At 35.9% G+C, this 19075-nt stretch overlaps 1 protein-coding gene across 1 annotated transcript; it reads right to left on the bottom strand.

The window, feature by feature from the left end:
- Positions 1–239: 239 nt before the first annotated feature.
- Positions 240–17951, bottom strand: ddhd1b (DDHD domain containing 1b). The gene is given in 14 exon segments (XM_016267842.1): positions 240–1174; positions 2492–2740; positions 5182–5297; positions 5504–5581; positions 5748–5812; positions 6558–6707; positions 6788–6863; positions 10467–10714; positions 12020–12126; positions 12226–12335; positions 12421–12568; positions 13505–13633; positions 13983–14159; positions 16828–17951. Coding segments are annotated over 14 exon segments (2595 nt in total). The 5' UTR covers positions 17588–17951; the 3' UTR covers positions 240–992.
- Positions 17952–19075: the final 1124 nt, after the last annotated feature.

The following is a 19075-nucleotide window of genomic DNA, read 5'->3' as shown; positions in this document are numbered from 1 at the left end:
ATTATCGTTAACCAAAAAAAAACAACAAAAAAAAAATCATTGCTTGAAATAAAATATAAAAAATATAAACCTATTTTATTACAGCTACTTGCCAACATTTCTCATTCTATTTAAAAGAAAACAATTCATAAAAAAATAAAACACAAATAAAATACTGAAGCTAAATTAAATTAAAATAAATAAATAAACTAAAATTAGAATGAAAACAAGTAAATAAATAAAAACTCAAAATATGAGTAAAGTCTGTATCAACGATACTAAAATAACACTGGTGTCCATTCAATGTAACTGCATGTAAAAAAAGCAACTAGAACAATTCTTTAAAATATTTCTTTTTGTTCCACTTAAGAAAATTACATGAATTTGGAACAACATGAGGGTGAACAAATAATGACAGAATTGATATTTTTGGGCGAACCATATGTTTACTAATGGTTATTCTCTTCGAATCTATCTATGTGCACTGCTCCCGTCAACTATCAACTCAATATTTGGCCACTTGTAGGAGTGATGCAGATTGTGTTTTATCATCTAAATAATGTAAACCTATAGTATTTATGCTTAATTTATAAAAACTGTCAAAACTATTATTTTTAGGCAAGAAAACACATCTTATGTACTTCTAAAAAAAACCTTCTGATTGTGAACCTCCAATTCAGCAGATTTCTGTCAGTCATACTATACAACCACAACTTAAGTCGATACACATCAGTCAATATGAAGAGTCTGCTGCTTTGGGAATTATCAAGATGTGAACAGTCAGAATTTTCAAGCTGCAACAAGTAGTATCATTACCACCATCTCATCGAGGATAAGAACAATCCTAGTCTGGGGATGTAGTGGAGAGAGTAAGTCTCTTCCATGGGTGTGCTTCTAAATTAGGGAAAACAAGGCAAGGATAGGATCTCTGACGCACAGTGAACAAGGTCTGCTAAACTATATTAAGGGAGCGATCGAGGGTGGTGCTGTGTGAGAGTTCATATGTGTGTTTGTTATGACTCGGGGTTGTCCTCTGGCATGTCATTCGCTTCATTTGGCCTGTACATGAACGTTAGCAGAAACAGAGCCACATCGTGGGAGCACCAATAGGCTGTGTGCGACGTCACCGCTGACCAATAGCGGCTCTCCACCAGGCCCTCCCTCAGCTCAAAGTCTATACGTTTCTCGAGCTCAACTGCAAAACAGTCACAAGAAGAATGTCATTGTCATGCGTTTTGAAGGTCTGGAGGTTAAAGCAAATTTGACAAATCATCGAAAGTCCTTATGGAAGCCGTTTCAACCTCAGAGTAAAAATAAAAAAACTGACTTTATTTCTCGCAATTGCGACTTTATCATAATTGCAATGTTGTATCTAACAATTTGAATTCATAACCACACAAAGTAACTTTACATGCTGCAAATTACAAATGTACCTCTCCGAATTGTTAATATATTTTGTAATGTGATTTTACATCACATCATAACTTATTTTCGTAATTGTGACTTTATGTGCCATATGTGTGACATTATTTCCTATAACTGCAACTTTATTTCCTGGAACTGTGACTTTATATTTTCAAACTGTGAATGTATATCTTAAAATGTGATATACCTTTATATCTCGCAATTGCGACTTTGTTTCTGATAATTGTGACTTTATATCTGACAGAGCAATTTTATGATTTCACATCTTGCAGTTGCAACTTTGTTTTTCATAACTGCAACTTTTTATCTCACACTGCGACTTCATACTGTATCTAGCAATGTTACTTTATCTTGCAATTGTGGCCTTCTTTCTTAAAACTGCAACTCTATTTCTTGGAATTAAGATTTTATATGTTCAAATGATGAATTTATGTCTTAAAATGTGACTGTACCTCTAGACTGTGACTTTATATCTCGTAATTGCGACCTTGTTTCTGATAATTATGATTTTATAGCTTATGGTGCAATTTTATATCCGCTGCATGATTTTATATCTTGCAATTGTGACTTTGTTTTTCAGAACTGTAATATTATATCTCACACTGTGACTTCATATTTAGCAATGTGACTATATCTCACAACTGCGACTTAGTTTCTTATAATTATATATTTCTTGGAATTCTGATTTTATGTATTCAAATTGTTAGTTAATAACATTTCTATATGTCTAAAATGTTACTTTATATCTTGCAATTGCAATTTCGCATCTCACAATGTATTTTATATCTTGCAATTCGACTTTATGTTTGGTAACTGCAACTTTATAGCTCACAATGTGACTTACTTTCTTACTTTAAACCTTATCTTACAATTACCTTTTTATTTTTTACTCAAATGTGGAAACATGTTTCCATTATAATAAAGGATAAAGTTATCAGTAAAATCGGAAATATTAGCGCCACCAAACTGCAAAGATATAGTCTGTTTCCAAACAGGTTTTCTAAACCAAAATACTGAAATCATGAAATTATGAGAACTGCGAAAATTATGAAAATGTGTGTTCTTCTTTGTGCTTGTTGGTGCTTACAGGACGAGTTATCCATAATGGCAGAGGCTGACTGTGACATGCTGGTGTATCCTGTCTTCTCCTCGATTTTCTCCTCTGTCTTTTCCTCAACTTTATCGTCTAACTCCACAGGCCGGCCATCTTCCCCTTTCTCACAAGCCCCTCCTTCAGAGTCTGATGGCTCCTCCTCCACACCACCCACCTGTCCACTAGAGCGGGAAAATCTGGAGAACAGGATACCGCCAATGCCTTTACCTATACTTGCCGCTCCTGCAGAAAAAAACAAGTATGCACAGATAATGTTACATTTTAAGAGTCGTGAAACCTTCTTATTTCAGAAATCAGCATTGCTTTAGAACATGCAATATTTGTATAAAAAAAGGTTATTATATATATATATATTTATTAGGGCTGTCAGTTTAACGACTTAATTAATTAGGCCTAGTAATGAAAAAATTACGCGATTAAAATATTTTAACGCAGTTAACGCTCTGGCCCCGCACCCAGACCTGTACGTCATCTTACATTTCATACAGTTGACTGTTGAAGAATATGATGCAGGGCAACAACTCCATAAATGTAGTTATGCCCTAAAATTCGAGATATTGGGGCAAAAATGCTCCATGATATTTATATCATATGATAAGCGATATCACACAAGCAGCGAGAGCAATATCACACGAGTGCTGTTTGTCCTGAATATAACGAGAGCAAATGTGATTTTATACAACAGTTATATTTTAAACACAATATTGTCTGTTTTTGCTCAGTTTTGGCAAAAAAAAATATGACCTATAAAGCCACAGCAGAACTGTTGTGCGTCTCCGAGCAACACGAATTAGGTGAATCAATGATTCAAAGACCCATTCATAAAGAGAGCTATTTAAATTCTTGAATGAATCAGCCCAAATCGAATGAATGAATGACTCAAAGACATTTACAGCCACCTGCTGGCAGTTTTAGTTTCTTATTTAGAGTATTATTTCATTTAAAAAAGGGGGGAAAAAACTTTAAAGGGATAGTTCACCCAAAATTTTTTAATTATATCATAATTTACTCGAACCTGAATGACATTTTTGTGGAACATAAAAGAAGGTATTTTGAATGGTTACCAATGACTTCCATTGCATGAACAAAAAAAAAAAAACAGATGTTTCTCAAATGAACTTCTTTTATATTGCATAGTTTATGTCAGGCTGTTATAGCCTAAACGTTTATGTGTAATAAATTGTTGAATTAAATCAAATATTTTTTTCTAAAACTACTATTTGTAAAGTCTACTTAATACTTTCTCATTTAACACAAAAATAGCTTTACATAATCTTCTGGGGGTATTTTCACAGCCAAATGTAATTTGCAATTAATTTGATTCATTAATCGACACATCATGTAATTAATTAGATTACAATTTTTAATCGAAAATTACGCGATTAAAATATTTTAACGCAGTTAACGCTCTGGCCCCGCACCCAGACCTGTACGTCATCTTACATTTCATACAGTTGACTGTTGAAGAATATGATGCAGGGCAACAACTCCATAAATGTAGTTATGCCCTAAAATTCGGGATATTGGGGCAAAAATGCTCCATGATATTTATATCATATGATAAGCGATATCACACAAGCAGCGAGAGCAATATCACACGAGTGCTGTTTGTCCTGAATATAACGAGAGCAAATGTGATTTTATACAACAGTTATATTTTAAACACAATATTGTCTGTTTTTGCTCAGTTTTGGCAAAAAAAAATATGACCTATAAAGCCACAGCAGAACTGTTGTGCGTCTCCGAGCAACACGAATTAGGTGAATCAATGATTCAAAGACCCATTCATAAAGAGAGCTATTTAAATTCTTGAATGAATCAGCCCAAATATATATATATATATATATATATATATATATAGTTAATTTCTGTTCATTTTGTTTTGGCCTATAATATATATTATTGCTCAGGGGTTTTACAAATCTCCAGTTATTTCTGTGACACTTCCTAATTGCTTCCAATGCTTTGCTGAACTGTTTCTATTTATCGCTTCGTGCACTAAAATCAAGAGCTATAAACTGCAGATACGCAGTAATTGAAGGCAGACTACGAGAGCAAATGTGATTTTATACAACAGTTATATTTTAAACACAATATTGTCTGTTTTTGCTCAGTTTTGGCAAAAAAAAATATGACCTATAAAGCCACAGCAGAACTGTTGTGCGTCTCCGAGCAACACGAATTAGGTGAATCAATGATTCAAAGACCCATTCATAAAGAGAGCTATTTAAATTCTTGAATGAATCAGCCCAAATCGAATGAATGAATGACTCAAAGACATTTACAGCCACCTGCTGGCAGTTTTAGTTTCTTATTTAGAGTATTATTTCATTTAAAAAAGGGGGGAAAAAACTTTAAAGGGATAGTTCACCCAAAATTTTTTAATTATATCATAATTTACTCGAACCTGAATGACATTTTTGTGGAACATAAAAGAAGGTATTTTGAATGGTTACCAATGACTTCCATTGCATGTTTCTATTTATCGCTTTGTGCACTAAAATCAAGAGCTATAAACTGCAGATACGCAGTAATTGAAGGCAGACTGCCATTATCTCAGGGGGGCGTAATCCTACTCCTACACTGCACACTATACATTCTGCTCGCCCCTGCATGTTTTACTATTCCAGATGCCTTTAATGACCTCTCTCGTTCCATCTCACCCATGATGCTGGCCTTGCCCAGGCTGGTGATAGACTCGCCGTAGTGTCTGCGGGGCTGTGGAGGGGAGGTGCAGGGGCTCGGGAGGCTCTCTGTATCAGACCAAAAAAAATATTACCTATAAAGCCACAGCAGAACTGTTGTGCGTCTCCGAGCAACACGAATTGGGTGAATCAATGATTCAAAGACCCATTCATAAAGAGAGCTATTTAAATTCTTGAATGAATCAGCCCAAATCGAATGAATGAATGACTCAAAGACATTTACAGCCACCTGCTGGCAGTTTTAGTTTCTTATTTAGAGTATTATTTCATTGTATCGGACACAGAAGCACTTTCCTTTGACGGATTCAGTAGAGTGGGACGGATCTGGTCATACGGTGTGGGGCTGGTGGTGTTGTACCTAAAAAAAAAACAATGGTTACATGAATGTACAAAAATATATGCAGTCACAGAGTGCATTGTACATTATACAAACAGCACTTTATTTGCTTACAATATTTATTTTTCCAATTTAACACTTGAATTTAATTTTTACATTTATTTAGCAAAGGCATTATTTTACTCACCAGTGAATTTGGACAGGTGCTACATTACTATAATGCTTCAGGAAGAGAGGTTCCAACCTGTATGCCTAAAAGGAAACCATTTGTTTTTATTTGATTGTTATTTATATTTCCTGACTGATATACAGATATTCTATAGCTTCGATTACAATAACAGGAACTATACAGAAAAAAAATGGTGTAGAAACAATTTTCACTCAGAAATTGCTAGTAAATTTTACATTTAATTACATAGAAATGGTAAGTAACACATTTAATTGAATGTGAAACTTTGACGTAGAAAGACTGAAATAGTATTTCCTTGTAAAACACTCTTATTTACAACTTATTTATTTATTTTTTTCATATTTTTTAAATAACAGTTTAAAGGGGGGGGGGGGTCACAGTAAGGCATGGAAGAAACATTTTTGGGTTCCTTAAAGAGTCTTTCAATCAAAGGTTTTTATAAGAACCATTTTTCTTAGGGTGAAGAAAGTTTTAACAATCTAAAGAAACTTTTTCCACTATAAAGAAGCTTCTGTGGAATGGAAATGTTCCATGAATGTTCATGGAACAACAGAAGTCAGTAAAAAACTAAAAATAAATAAATAAAAACTTATTTTAAAGAATGCATTTGAATGAATTAGAATTTAGGGACAATTTCAACAGATTAGAGCTAACTATTAATATGAACTATTAATTGTATTTTAATGCTAGAATTCATCATTTTATTTCCAGACTAGGTTTTGTTTCCCAACTGGCTCATAATATGGACCAGTAAAAAGAGAAATCTGATCCTGAGTTATATTTACACTGCAATCTAATCACACTCACTACAGGATCAGTGGGATGGAAGATGTTGAAAAGCCTCTGGCAGATGGATTTGGGTAGGATGTGGTCCTGTGTTCCGTTGGTTCCGGGACAGACACCTCGCAAAGCCAAGAACACAGCCAGAGGAGATCCCATGCAGAAGAAGTTCTCCACCTACAACCCCAGATCACATGGTTTATTGATTAAGACAAACACAAACAGGAGAAAGGAAGGGTACGGTTATACTAATGTACCTTGAATTTCAGGGCCGGAGAGGGTCTTGAGGATGAGGTTTGGAAATGCCGAAGCTTATCCTCCAAATCCCTCATTCTGCAAATGAAATATTAAATTACATTTTTGGAGAGGAACATCACATAAACCAGATTAACAGAGGGATTGTCATTGTGGAGTAGAGTGCAGACAAAACTAAAAACCTTTTAATAATTCATGATTCTTAAATGCATCGGAAACAATGGGAGAGCACTAAAATCAATGCAGCTGACAAACAAACAAATGGATAATAAGAACTAATAGAAAAGGGTTGTAAAGTTTGATATTTCTAAATCTTAGTGTATCAGACAACAGAAATCACCTTTAAAATAACAACTATATTTTTTACATATTCTTATGAAGACAAGAGTGGTGCTAGCCATGCAAAACTGACAGCCAGGACGTTAGTGGCTACGATGTTGTGAACGTTTATTAGCAAAGTTTCTGTTTGGTTGCTACAATGCTCCAAATGGATGTTAGCATGTTGCTAGTGGTTGTTAGTGTGTTGCAGGAGTGGTGTGGGTGGTTGTTAGCATGTTGCTACAGTGGTTAAGGTTGTTAGCATGTTGATATGCAGCTTCTAGTGTTCCGAATCGTTGCTAGCATGTTGCTAGAGTGTTCTGAGTGTTTATTGTTAACGTGTTTGCTATGCAATTGCTGGAGTGTTCAGGTTATTAGTGTCTTGCTGCTACAGTGTTCTGAGCATAGATATGTATAGATTCCCCATTCGACCGCTCCAGGCACGTAGAAGCGGTCACCATCTTGGAATGGTCCACTTGACGTCATTCACCATTCTGTAGGTTCGTACAGAGCTGTTCTGTGCAGGATTGTGGCATCTTTTGAATATTCAGTGAATACTATGGTGAATGATGTCAAGTTGACCATTCCAAGATGGCGGACGGCTTACGTATAGCGGCTCATAGAAACAGTCGCTAATGAGGCATCTACGTATATATACCTATGGTTCTGAGTGGCTGTTAGTGTCTTGCTATTGTGTTCTATGTGGTTGTTAACATGTTGCTAGTGGTTTTTATCGTGTTGCTAGAGTGTTCTGAGTGGATGTTAGCATGTTGCTACAGTGGTTAAGGTTGTTAGCATGTTGATATGCAGTGTCTAATGCTCTGAATAGTTGTCAGCATGTTGCTAGAGTGTTCTGAGTGGATGTTAGCATGTTGCTACAGTGGTTAAGGTTGTTAGCATGTTGATATGCAGTGTCTAATGCTCTGAATAGTTGTCAGCATGTTGCTAGAGTGTTCTGGGTGGTTAGCATGTTGTTACAATGGTTAAGCTTGCTAACATGCTAAATGTTGCTACAGTGGTTAAGGTCGTTAGCATGTTGCTATGCAGTTTCTAGTGTTCTGAATGGTTGTTAGCATGTTCTGAGTGGTTGTTAGCATGTTGCTACAGTAGTTAAGGTTGTTAGCATGTTGATATGCAGTGTCTAATGCTCTGAATAGTTGTCAGCATGTTGCTAGAGTGTTCTGGGTGGTTAGCATGTTGTTACAATGGTTAAGCTTGCTAACATGCTAAATGTTGCTACAGTGGTTAAGGTCGTTAGCATGTTGCTATGCAGTTTCTAGTGTTCTGAATGGTTGTTAGCATGTTGCTACAGTTGTTAAGATTGTTAGCATGTTGATATGCAGTGTCTAATGCTCTGAATAGTTGTTAGCATGTTGCTAGAGTGTTCTGGGTGGTTAGCATGTTGTTACAATGGTTAAGCTTGCTAACATGCTAAATGTTGCTACAGTGGTTAAGGTTGTTAGCATATTGCTATGCAGTTCCTAGTGTTCTGAATGGTTGTTAGCGTGTTGCTAGAGTGTTCTGAATATTGCTAGGGTGTTGCTATATGATCATTGTGGAGTGTTCAGAGAGGTTATTAGAGTGTTCTGGGTGGATGTTAGCATGTTGCTATAGTGCTCTGAGTAGTTGTTAGCTTGTTGCTGTGCTGCTACAGTGTTCTGAATGGTTGTTAGTGTCTTGCTATTGTGTTTTAGGTGGTTGAGAGTGCTTTGAGAGGTTGTTAAATAGAGCGTTCTGAGTAGTTATTAGCGTGTTGCTATGCTACAATTTTCTGAGAGGTTGTTAGTGTCTAACAATTATGTTCTAGGTGGTTGTTAATATGTTGCTAGAGTGTTCTGAGTGGTTATTGTTAGTGTGTTGCTATGAGATTGGGCAACTGTTTTGAGAGGTTGTTAGTGTCTTACTAGTGTGTTCTGGGTGCATGTTAGCGTATTGCTATGCAATTACTAGATTAATCTGAGTGGATGTTAGCATGTTGCTATACAGTTGCTATAGTTAAGGTGGCCATCCATCCAGCTTCAGGTTGGACAGTCTGGTTTTGAAATACCATGTCCGTTTACAGCAGACACTCATTTGTCCTCCTTTTAAGATCGCTATTTTATACTTTAAACAATGGTATATAATAAATAAATAAATAAGTTAACATTAAGTGATGTACATTTTAGACATTTAGTTTTGTCTTTCTGTTCTTCTATCTCCGATCAACATGGTGGTGTTTCGTTCCTGAGTGATTCAGCATTTCTGAACGAATTGGGTGAGTGATTCAATAAGACATTCATTAAGACAGTTGTTATATCCGAAACTGCATACTAGTACACTACTTTTACTATTTTAGCATATTTTTTAAGGTACAAATTGCAAGAGTAGTATACTAACTAGTATGTGGAAATGAAATCAGTAAGTCACTTTCTTCATTCCTGAATGAATCAGCCGTTTTGAAGGAAAATGTTATTTTCATTTATATTCAACACATTATTTGTTCATTGTATAAATGCATTCATGGCATCTCTGAGCTGCATTAAACAGTCTGCAGAAATGCATTTAAATGCAACTTGAGATGCAGCTTCTTGAGATTTTGTTAATATTGATTAAATTTGATTGGTAATTGCATTTATTGAATAAATATACAGATTTAAATTAATGATGATGCATACATTTAATAAGGTTAGAAGGTTAAATATTAGTGCTGTCAAATGATTAATCGCATCCAAAATAAAAGTTTTAGTTTACATAATATATGTGTGTACTGTGTATATGTTTTATGTACATATAAAGACACACGCATACAGTATATATTTTGAAAATATTTACATGTATATATTTATAATCATATAATTTATATTATATATAAATATATTTAATATATAAACAACATATTTTTCTGAAATATATACATGCATGTGTGTGTTTATATATATATATACATTTATATATACATCATAAATATACACAGTACACACACACATATATTATGTAAACAAAAACTTGTATTTTGTATGCGATTAATCGTTTGACAGCACTAGTAAATATATAAAGGGTAAAAATAAAGGTTATAATGTCCATGGAAATCACTTTAATTAAAAAAAATCAATCAAATCAATTAAATAAATTTAATTAAAATGTTTGTTTTTTGTCACTTGTTTAGTAATATTTTTCAGTTTTTATCCTGAAATCCTGCCTTGGACTGTCCTCCTTTTTGGAGTCACAGAAATGGCCAACCTAAAACACTGTTTTAAGTTTTAAACTCTGTTAAAACTCTGAAAAAAGTTCTAGAATGTTTGTTGTAATGTTCATTGTCATTGTGCTGCTTATTATTGTTAGATTTACTAATATAATGGGGTGTAATTATAATTAGTTGTAAACCTTAAGCATGTGTTACGAAGATCCTCCAGTAGCTGACGTTCTTGTCTGCTAACATCAGCCTCCATGGCATCTGGCACCTCTTCATGAACAAAGCGCACAGGGTCCCACCCTGTCATGATGTCAAAGGTGATGACACAGCCGAGTGAGTGGGAGACGATGGACACCTTTCCTTTCTCTGCAAATTCTGGGTTGCGCTCACAAAAGAGCGTGTAGAGTTGGTTCAACTCTTTGGTCAGACCCCGGGTGATCTAAGGTTGCAAGTGCAGTGAGCATGAAATTAACAATAGTGACACTTTATTTGTGTACTAGGAAAGAGTAGGACAGAGTGTGCTTCAGTGTGGGACATTTAGTCAAACTTTACATGAAAGAGACTGAGAATAGCTATGCTCTAAAACCTAGTCAGCTGCCATGCTGTATCCTGCCTACATAGACAGCTGCCTTCTAAATTAGCATGCATTCTGAATTTAACCTAATAAGTGAAAGACTTGTAACACTGAACATAGGTACTGAATAAAAAAAAAAACATGTGAAGTGCATGGGAAATTCAGTAACTGATTTCAACTGAATGTTGCTAAGCTAAAAATAGTCTAATAAGCTCAAATGCATAGCGCACACACGTATTGGTTCAAATAATATATTTGAAATAATATCGACCTATATTTATTTATACATTCTGAATTTTATACTCAACATTTCTGGTCCACAAATTACACTCAGATACACATGTACTTGAGATAATGTAATATTAATTAAATAAAAGGCCAATTAAGCATACTCAAACAGAGAACACTTTCAAGATTACACACTTAAGCACACTATTAAAAAGTGCAATTCGTAATAATGTCAAATTAAAAGTTTTACTTTAAAGTACATTTTAAATAATTGTTTTACTCTTTTGTTGTCCTTTAAATAAGTAAAATTATTTTGATGTGTTGACTAAAATGTATGTTGCATGTAAAGTATGTGATTATAATTTTGTTATTCAATATTACACTGAAAATTAATATATTTAACATATACTAAATTGCAACTTCATCATGAAAATGTGATATATTTAAATACATGACATATACTGTAAGTTCCAATAGAAATTACATTTGGCTGTACACTTTAACCATATTTGAAAGACAATAGAATTATAAAATTACATGCAAAGATTTACTTAGGTGGATCAAAAAAAGCACTCTAAGGTTCATCTAATTGTATTTTAATTGCAACTGACATGCAATTAAGTGTCTGAAAGAAATACTTTCAGTTCACATTTAAATATATTATTTCATAAGCATACTATTTTCATTATAACTTTTAAGTATGCTAATGTGTAATTTATTTTTTACATGGGAGTACCTTCTTTAAAAAGAACACGTGATGCTGCCTTAGATTTGGGCCAAAATGAGATATTTTAGAAGGCAACATAATTATGCACAATTCAAGTACAGTCTTTGCATAAGGAGCATGTTGTTTATGTGCTAGATTTTGAAACATGACTCGTTTATAATGGGTTAGAGAGCTGAAAATGAATGAAAGAATGGAGGATTGTGGCTGTATGTCACCTCATCCCTGTACAAAGGGCTTGTGTAGTACATAATGTCCATGGCACTGCTGTTCAGCATGTCTCTTAGACCTCGCACTTTGTCTGGAGTAATGGAGTCCACGGTGTCTGGAAAAAGTACACTTCATCATAAATAAACTATCTATCAATGACAATAGATTTCAAACATAATATACTTTGTTTTTTATTATTGTCCATAGTCAATACCTCCATCAAGGGTGAGTTTAGATCGCCATTCCACAGGAAGGAACTCAACGTGTTCATTTGTTCGGTCAGAAAAGTGTTTCTCCTCCATCTTGCGGGCAGCATCACGCATCCTGTCCATCAGTGAAATGCATCAGTTAGTTTCAGGTTTAGATGACTGGTTTTGTGCAGATTCAGCTGTGTGATCAGTGGACTCACATGCTTGTATTTCTAATGATACGGCCCTGATCCATCTTCTGGCCAATCCCATGTACCACAAAGACTATGTGCGTTGTTTCAGGGGGTGTGTCCTCTGGAGCCGCCTCCTCTACGTAACCTCGATGGAGACGGGTCCCGCTGCTGGACGCTAACCAGACATGAAGGAAGAACCTCTGCTACTTTGTAACACTGATAATCACTTCATTTTATCTTTAGTTTTAATAATGGCTCTGCTTGGGAAAAAGCTTAAAGGTACTGAATGTGCACTTGTTGTGTACTTTGAATTTTAGAAGAATGGTCAAATTGTACTTGCAGATAATATAACATGAATTAAATAAAAAGCCATATAAGAGTACTTAAAGGTATAGCTCACCCAAAAATGAAAATTCAGTGATAATGTATTCATGTTCTTCCAAACCTATATGAGCTTCTTTCTTCTATTGAACATAAACGATTTTTAAAAAGTGCACTTCGTAATCTGAAATCAAGGTTTTACTTTAAAGTTAATTTTTAATCATTATGTTTTAGTAAAATTCTGTTATGCTTTGAAGAAGTGCACTTAGGCCTACTTCTGTTGACTAACATGCTAAAGCTTGTGTAAATTACTTGTATAATTCATAATTTAAACTCTAGTGTATCACTTAATGTTACATTTAAATACATTGGGAATGTGCTGCCAGGGTGACGCGGAGGAGACGAATTGTTGAATAAAGTCGTTATTTTTGTTTTCTTTGCACACAAAAATTAGCTTTGTAGCTTCGTAAAATTACGGTCGAACCCCTGATGTCACATGGATTATTTTACCGATGTCCTTCCTACGTTTCTGAGCCTTGATCGTGGTAGGATCCTTGCAGTCCATGGGAGGGTCAGAGAGCTTCATCAAAAATATCTTAATTTGTGTTCCGTAGATGAACGAAGGTCTTACAGGTTTGGAACGACATGAGGGTGAGTAATTGATGACAGAATTTTTGGGTGAACTATCCCTTTAAGACAGAATACTGCACTCATCGAGCCATTTCATGCGGTCTTTTTTTAATGAGCAACACCACTGAGAATGTACTTACTAATCAAGATTGTTACAAACCTTTGGAGAATCCCAGTTTCTGAGTAACAGTCCGTGCAATCTTTGAAGTGGTAGCATCGCTGTAAAGGTACACTTCATCCACGCTGTGCCAGTCCACGTGGCTCCGGCTCAGTTTCAGACTGTGAATGGCTGAGTGAATTAAGGGCAGAAGTCAAACACGTCTGTTTCAAATTACCTGACTGTTAAGTAATGCCTAACCAGCTCGGTTCATTTCAATTAAGGGTCTTTATGACTATTTGCAAACACAAGTGACAGTCAATAGCCCTTCTGTAGTATACATGTCACCAGGGATTGACTAACTTCAAATGTGTGTCATATGAGACAAACAGGATGTCTGGGTTGGGTTGTGGTTCATTCATGACCGTGCCTCTAGATCAGCTGAACTAAGCGTTAATGTTAAGTCGGCCTTTTTTGTGTGCTTGACCCCTATTACAAAGCTTCCCTAATCCTGAGTCCTATTCGTAACATGGTTTATTACCATCTTTGCTGTCCACCGTGGTGGCCACCACTTCCGTGTCAAAGGTGTCTTTCATCTGCCGGCCTCGGAAACGGCCCAGGTGCTCCAGTTCAATGAGGTCACTGTCCTCTTCCTCCAGTGGCAACCAGGTCCCGTCCGTGAACCACTGGCCCCTCATGACTGGGATGTGGTCCTGTTCTGTAAATGCAAGCAGTATGAATTGTTATCCGTTTCTGAAGAAACATTTCATCTGACTACAGCCCAGTGTACGATTTTGGCCACAGTTTTGCCACTTCTGAGATCCCAAAGGATTTCTGTTATCGTAGAGTAAAAGCGCAAGACTTCGATTGCCTAGTGTGACAAATGAATGGTCTTTTTCAATGAATTAAATCACATTATATTTGTTATTAATCTACATAATGACTTTTATGCAGTGCTGTCAAACGATTAATCGCGATTAATCGCATCCAAAATAAAAGTTTTTGTTTACATGATATATGAGTGTGTACTGTGTATATTTATTATGTATAAATAAATACACACACATACAGCATATATTTTTAAAATATGTACATGTATTTACATTTAGTCATTTAGTAGACGGTTTTATCCAAAGCGACTTACAAATGAGGACAATAGAAGCAATCAAAATCAACAAAAGAGCAATGATATGCAAGTGCTACAACAAGCCTCAGTTAGCTTAATGCAGTACATGTAGCAAGGTTTTTTTTTAAATTATATAATAAATAAAAAGAAAACTGATAGAATAGAAAAAGAATAGAGCAAGCTAGTGCTAGAGGCCTTTTTTGCTTTTGTTAATTGTATAATAAATAAAAAGAAAAGAAATAGTTAGAATACAAAAAGAATAGAGAAGCTAGTGTTAGGTTTATTTTTTTATTTTTTTTAAGAAAACAAGCAGTAAATGAATAGAGTGCAAGTCTCAAAGGGGCAAGCTTTTTAAAGAATAGAATAAGAATAGAGAGTGCTGGAGTTAGAGGGTCAAATAAAGATGGAAGAGATGGGTTTTAGCCGATTCTTGAAGATGGCTATTTATAAATAAATATTTACATGTACATATTTATATTCATACAATTTATATTATATTATAAATATATTTAATATATATAAACAATATTTTTCTTAAATATATGCATGCATGTGTGTGTATTTATATAGACATAATAAATATACACAGTACACACACATATATCACGTAAACTAAAACTTTTATTTTGGATGCGATTAATCGCGATTAATCGTTTGACAGCACAACTTTTATGACATTTTGTTTCATATAGAGAAAAGCAATATATAGATTTCTCTTTTTCGCTAAGTTTGCACTGTTTTCTCAAACACCTAAATTCACATTCATTGATGCCACTTTGTTCATTCTTGAAGTGAACCTTTGTCTGTATGGTAGTTAGTTTCATTTTTTGGACTGTGAACACTAAGCTTGAAATTGAGAAGGCAAGTACAGAATGATGCCACTGGCATGCAACTGATTCAATGCGGAAGTGTGTCTAGATGTCTTGGCTACAATGTATCGTGCAAATGAAAGACAGTAAATTGTAGTGTATAGAAGTCTGAAAGACATAGTTTATCTAGAAATGAAAAAAAGTTGTCATCATTTACCCTCATGTTGTTTCAAACCTGTATGAATTCCGTTCTTCTGTTGAACACAAAATATTTAGAAAAATGTTGGTATCCAAATCAACAATGCCTTGCTGGAAGGAATTTCCCCTTAAACTGTGAAAGTCAATGGCTACCAGAAACTGTTTGGTTACCAACATTCTTCAATATAACTTGTTTTGTGTTCAACTGAAGAAAGAAGGTCATACAAGTTTGGAACAACTTGAGAGTGAGTAAATAATGACAGAATTTTTATTTTGGAGTGAACTATTCTTTTTAAGGTCAAGTGACATTAGTAAAATCTCACCTAAATTTAGTGGGCAAAAAATGGTCCATTGTTTATTGTCAATAGCTCACAATTTTACACAAATTGAACAGCTCGCACAGAACTTAAACACCCTTTACATGTTCACCTTGATATGAAATATCTGATTCCTATTGATTGATTTTGCCCACAAAAATGACTTAAATCTTTATTTAAAAAAAAGGAAATGTTTATTTTTTCTTCAATGAAAATATTGAGCGTTCACTTTTACTTTGTGGCTACACTGAATATTGTAAAGAGGATGAAAAGCGTATTTAATTGATTTACTCATATGTGACCCTGGACCACAAAACCAGTCATAAGTAGCATGGATTATATATTTGTAGCAAGCCAACAATACATTATGGGTCAAAATGATCAATTTTTACTTTAATGTCAAAAATCATTTGTATATTAAAGATAATGTTCCATGAAGATATTTTGTACCGTAAATATATCAAAACTTAATTTTGATTAGTAAGGACTTCATTCGCACAACTTTAAAGGCGATTTTCTCAATATTTTAATGGTTTTGCACCCTCAGATTCCAGATTTTCAAATAGTTGTAAGTTAAAAAAAAAAAAGGCCCTAATGACTGGTTTTGTGGTCTATGGTCACATATTTGTGAGTGAATTTCTTATTCATAGAAGCCAGTTTACTCATTTAAAACCTGAGTAAAACGTGAGGTTTTTATTATTATCATTCGTATGTATCTGATGTATTTATACCCGAATGCAGTTATTCTAATTTGTATACTAGGCTATTAATACTGTAATAAAATATTGTTCAGTTTTAATCTCACACAGAATGATTTTAAACATACACAGACTGCTTTGGTCTGTGCACGGTGCTTTTGACAGCCTCGAGTAATCTCGCTGTATGTATAAGAGCTGTATGAACATCTATCTTTGTTTTCTTGTAATAAATACTCACGGTTCCAGTATACAGGATAACAGTCTTTCTTGTTGATGTCCACCTCGTAGAGTCCTCCGCGGACGCACACTGCGTCCACGTTGATGCTTTCTGAATCCAGCTCCGTCTCTTCCGTGGCGCATCCAGCCTCCGCGCTCTCGGTTACCGGTTGCGCCGCCAGCGCCGCCGACTGTCTCCGGACCTCCGGGGCGTCGCATCCTGACGGTGCCTCGAACAAATCCTCCGCTTCTTCGCCCGCATCCCTCCGTTTGACCTCGTTCGGATTAAGCTCGCAGTATTTGCGGTACGCCAACTCGATTTTCAAAGAATCGTGTCCAACAAACGGTTTCCAGGTCCGCTTGTCCTCTTTGTAGAACCAGCGCACCTCCTCGGGTCCGAGCTCCGTGACAACTTCCCCGCGGTGCCGCGAGCTGTTGGAGCGGTTGCGCTTTTTCGTGGCGACGGTGCCGTCACTTTCGCTGTAGTTGAGGTCTCCGGTGATGTCGAGATAACCGGAGTCCGGGTCGGAACCGAGACGGCCATGATAGCTGGCGAAACCCTCTTCCACCAGGCCTAGCATCAGTTGGCGTTGGCCTCGGGGCAGCGGCAGATGTCCGGCTATGCCCGCCTGCACCGCGTCCATCCCGGCGCGTATCGCGTCGCCCGTGGGTTCGTCAAAGCAGGACGCGCACGCTTCCTCCATCCTTCCCCAAGTAACGGCGCTGACATTGTCCCTGCTTTGCGAACAACTCAAAGACGTGTTGTCCTGACACGCGCTCATCGCTGTCGCCGCTTTCTAGAAAACAGCAGACGGAGCGATTCCAGCAGCGGTCAGCTGATTATAATAACAGCAGCTCTAACGGTGTCAGAACCTCTCCTTCCCCCGGCGCGACCGGAGCGGCCAGCATCTGTACGGACGCGTCAATCACACACGCTGGACTTGAAACTCCATTAAATAAAGGCGAATTCAGTCGCGCAGTCCTCAACTTACAGGGCGGACACGCCAAGCTGTTCGCTTTCCATTAAAATGCCGACTGTATTTCTCTCTGTGGAGCCCCTCTTGCTCTGTAGCGCCGTCTGTCCGACTCCTGAACGAGTCTTTCTGTTGAGTCGGATCTTTTCACTGAATTGGTTCAACCGGTTCACAGAATCAGTCTGAACGAGTCGCCCACGGCTGAATCTGTCCGAGCGGTTCTCGAGTCCTGAGCCGGTCAGTGGCGAAAACCGTTGCTGTTTTTGAAATATCACATATTATTTCTGGAATATGCCTTAGGCTTAGACTGTTTATAGTCTATCTTTATGTGGCTTACATAATATAAGTAGGCAGCAGGCCTATTCTAAATAACGTTGTTTTAATACGTTTTAGCAAACAACCTTATTAATAAACAAAAACGTAATAGAAAACGTTATATACTTTAAAAAGCATACACTGTACTTTCTGTGAAAACTGTATGAATCAGCTTGGCATTCTACTTATTGAGAGATACAGAATAGATTTTTATTTTTTCTTCAATGAAAATATTGAGCGTTCACTTTTACTTTGTGGCTACACTGAATATTGTAAAGAGGATGAAAAGCGTATTTAATTGATTTACTCATATGTGACCCTGGACCACAAAACCAGTCATAAGTAGCATGGATTATATATTTGTAGCAAGCCAACAATACATTATGGGTCAAAATGATCCATTTTTACTTTAATGTCAAAAATCATTTGTATATTAAAGATAATGTTCCATGAAGATATTTTGTACCGTAAATATATCAAAACTTAATTTTGATTAGTAAGGACTTCATTCGCACAACTTTAAAGGCGATTTTCTCAATATTTTGAGGTTTTTGCACCCTCAGATTCCAGATTTTCAAATAGTTGTATTATCAATTTATCAATTTAAAAATGTGGACTGGTTTTGTGGTCTATGGTCACACATTTGTGAGTGAATTTCTTATTCATAGAAGCCAGTTTACTAATTTAGAACCTATATTTATGCTTTTATTAATCGTGAGGTTTTTATTATTATCATTTGTATGTATCTGATGTATTTATACCCGATTGCAGTTATTCTAATTTGTATACTAGGCTATTAATACTGTAATAAAATATTGTTCTGCTTTAGTTGTGCATGCATTAGTGAATAATGTTCGGGTTTTGCGTTTGAACCATAGACTGTAAAACTATTTTTTTTTTTAAGTGGAATAAGAAGGTTTGAACGAGGGTAGAATTTTACGTCAAAAAAAAAAGACGCTTCGTTACGTGATGACGTACCCA

The sequence above is a fragment of the Sinocyclocheilus grahami genome, unplaced genomic scaffold, assembly GCF_001515645.1.
Source record: "Sinocyclocheilus grahami isolate Dianchi unplaced genomic scaffold, SAMN03320097.WGS_v1.1 scaffold40.1, whole genome shotgun sequence".
In the NCBI taxonomy this organism is placed as follows: Eukaryota; Metazoa; Chordata; class Actinopteri; order Cypriniformes; family Cyprinidae; genus Sinocyclocheilus; species Sinocyclocheilus grahami.
The sequence above is the reverse complement of the archived record's forward strand: the minus strand, read 5'-3'. Positions and strand labels throughout refer to the sequence as shown.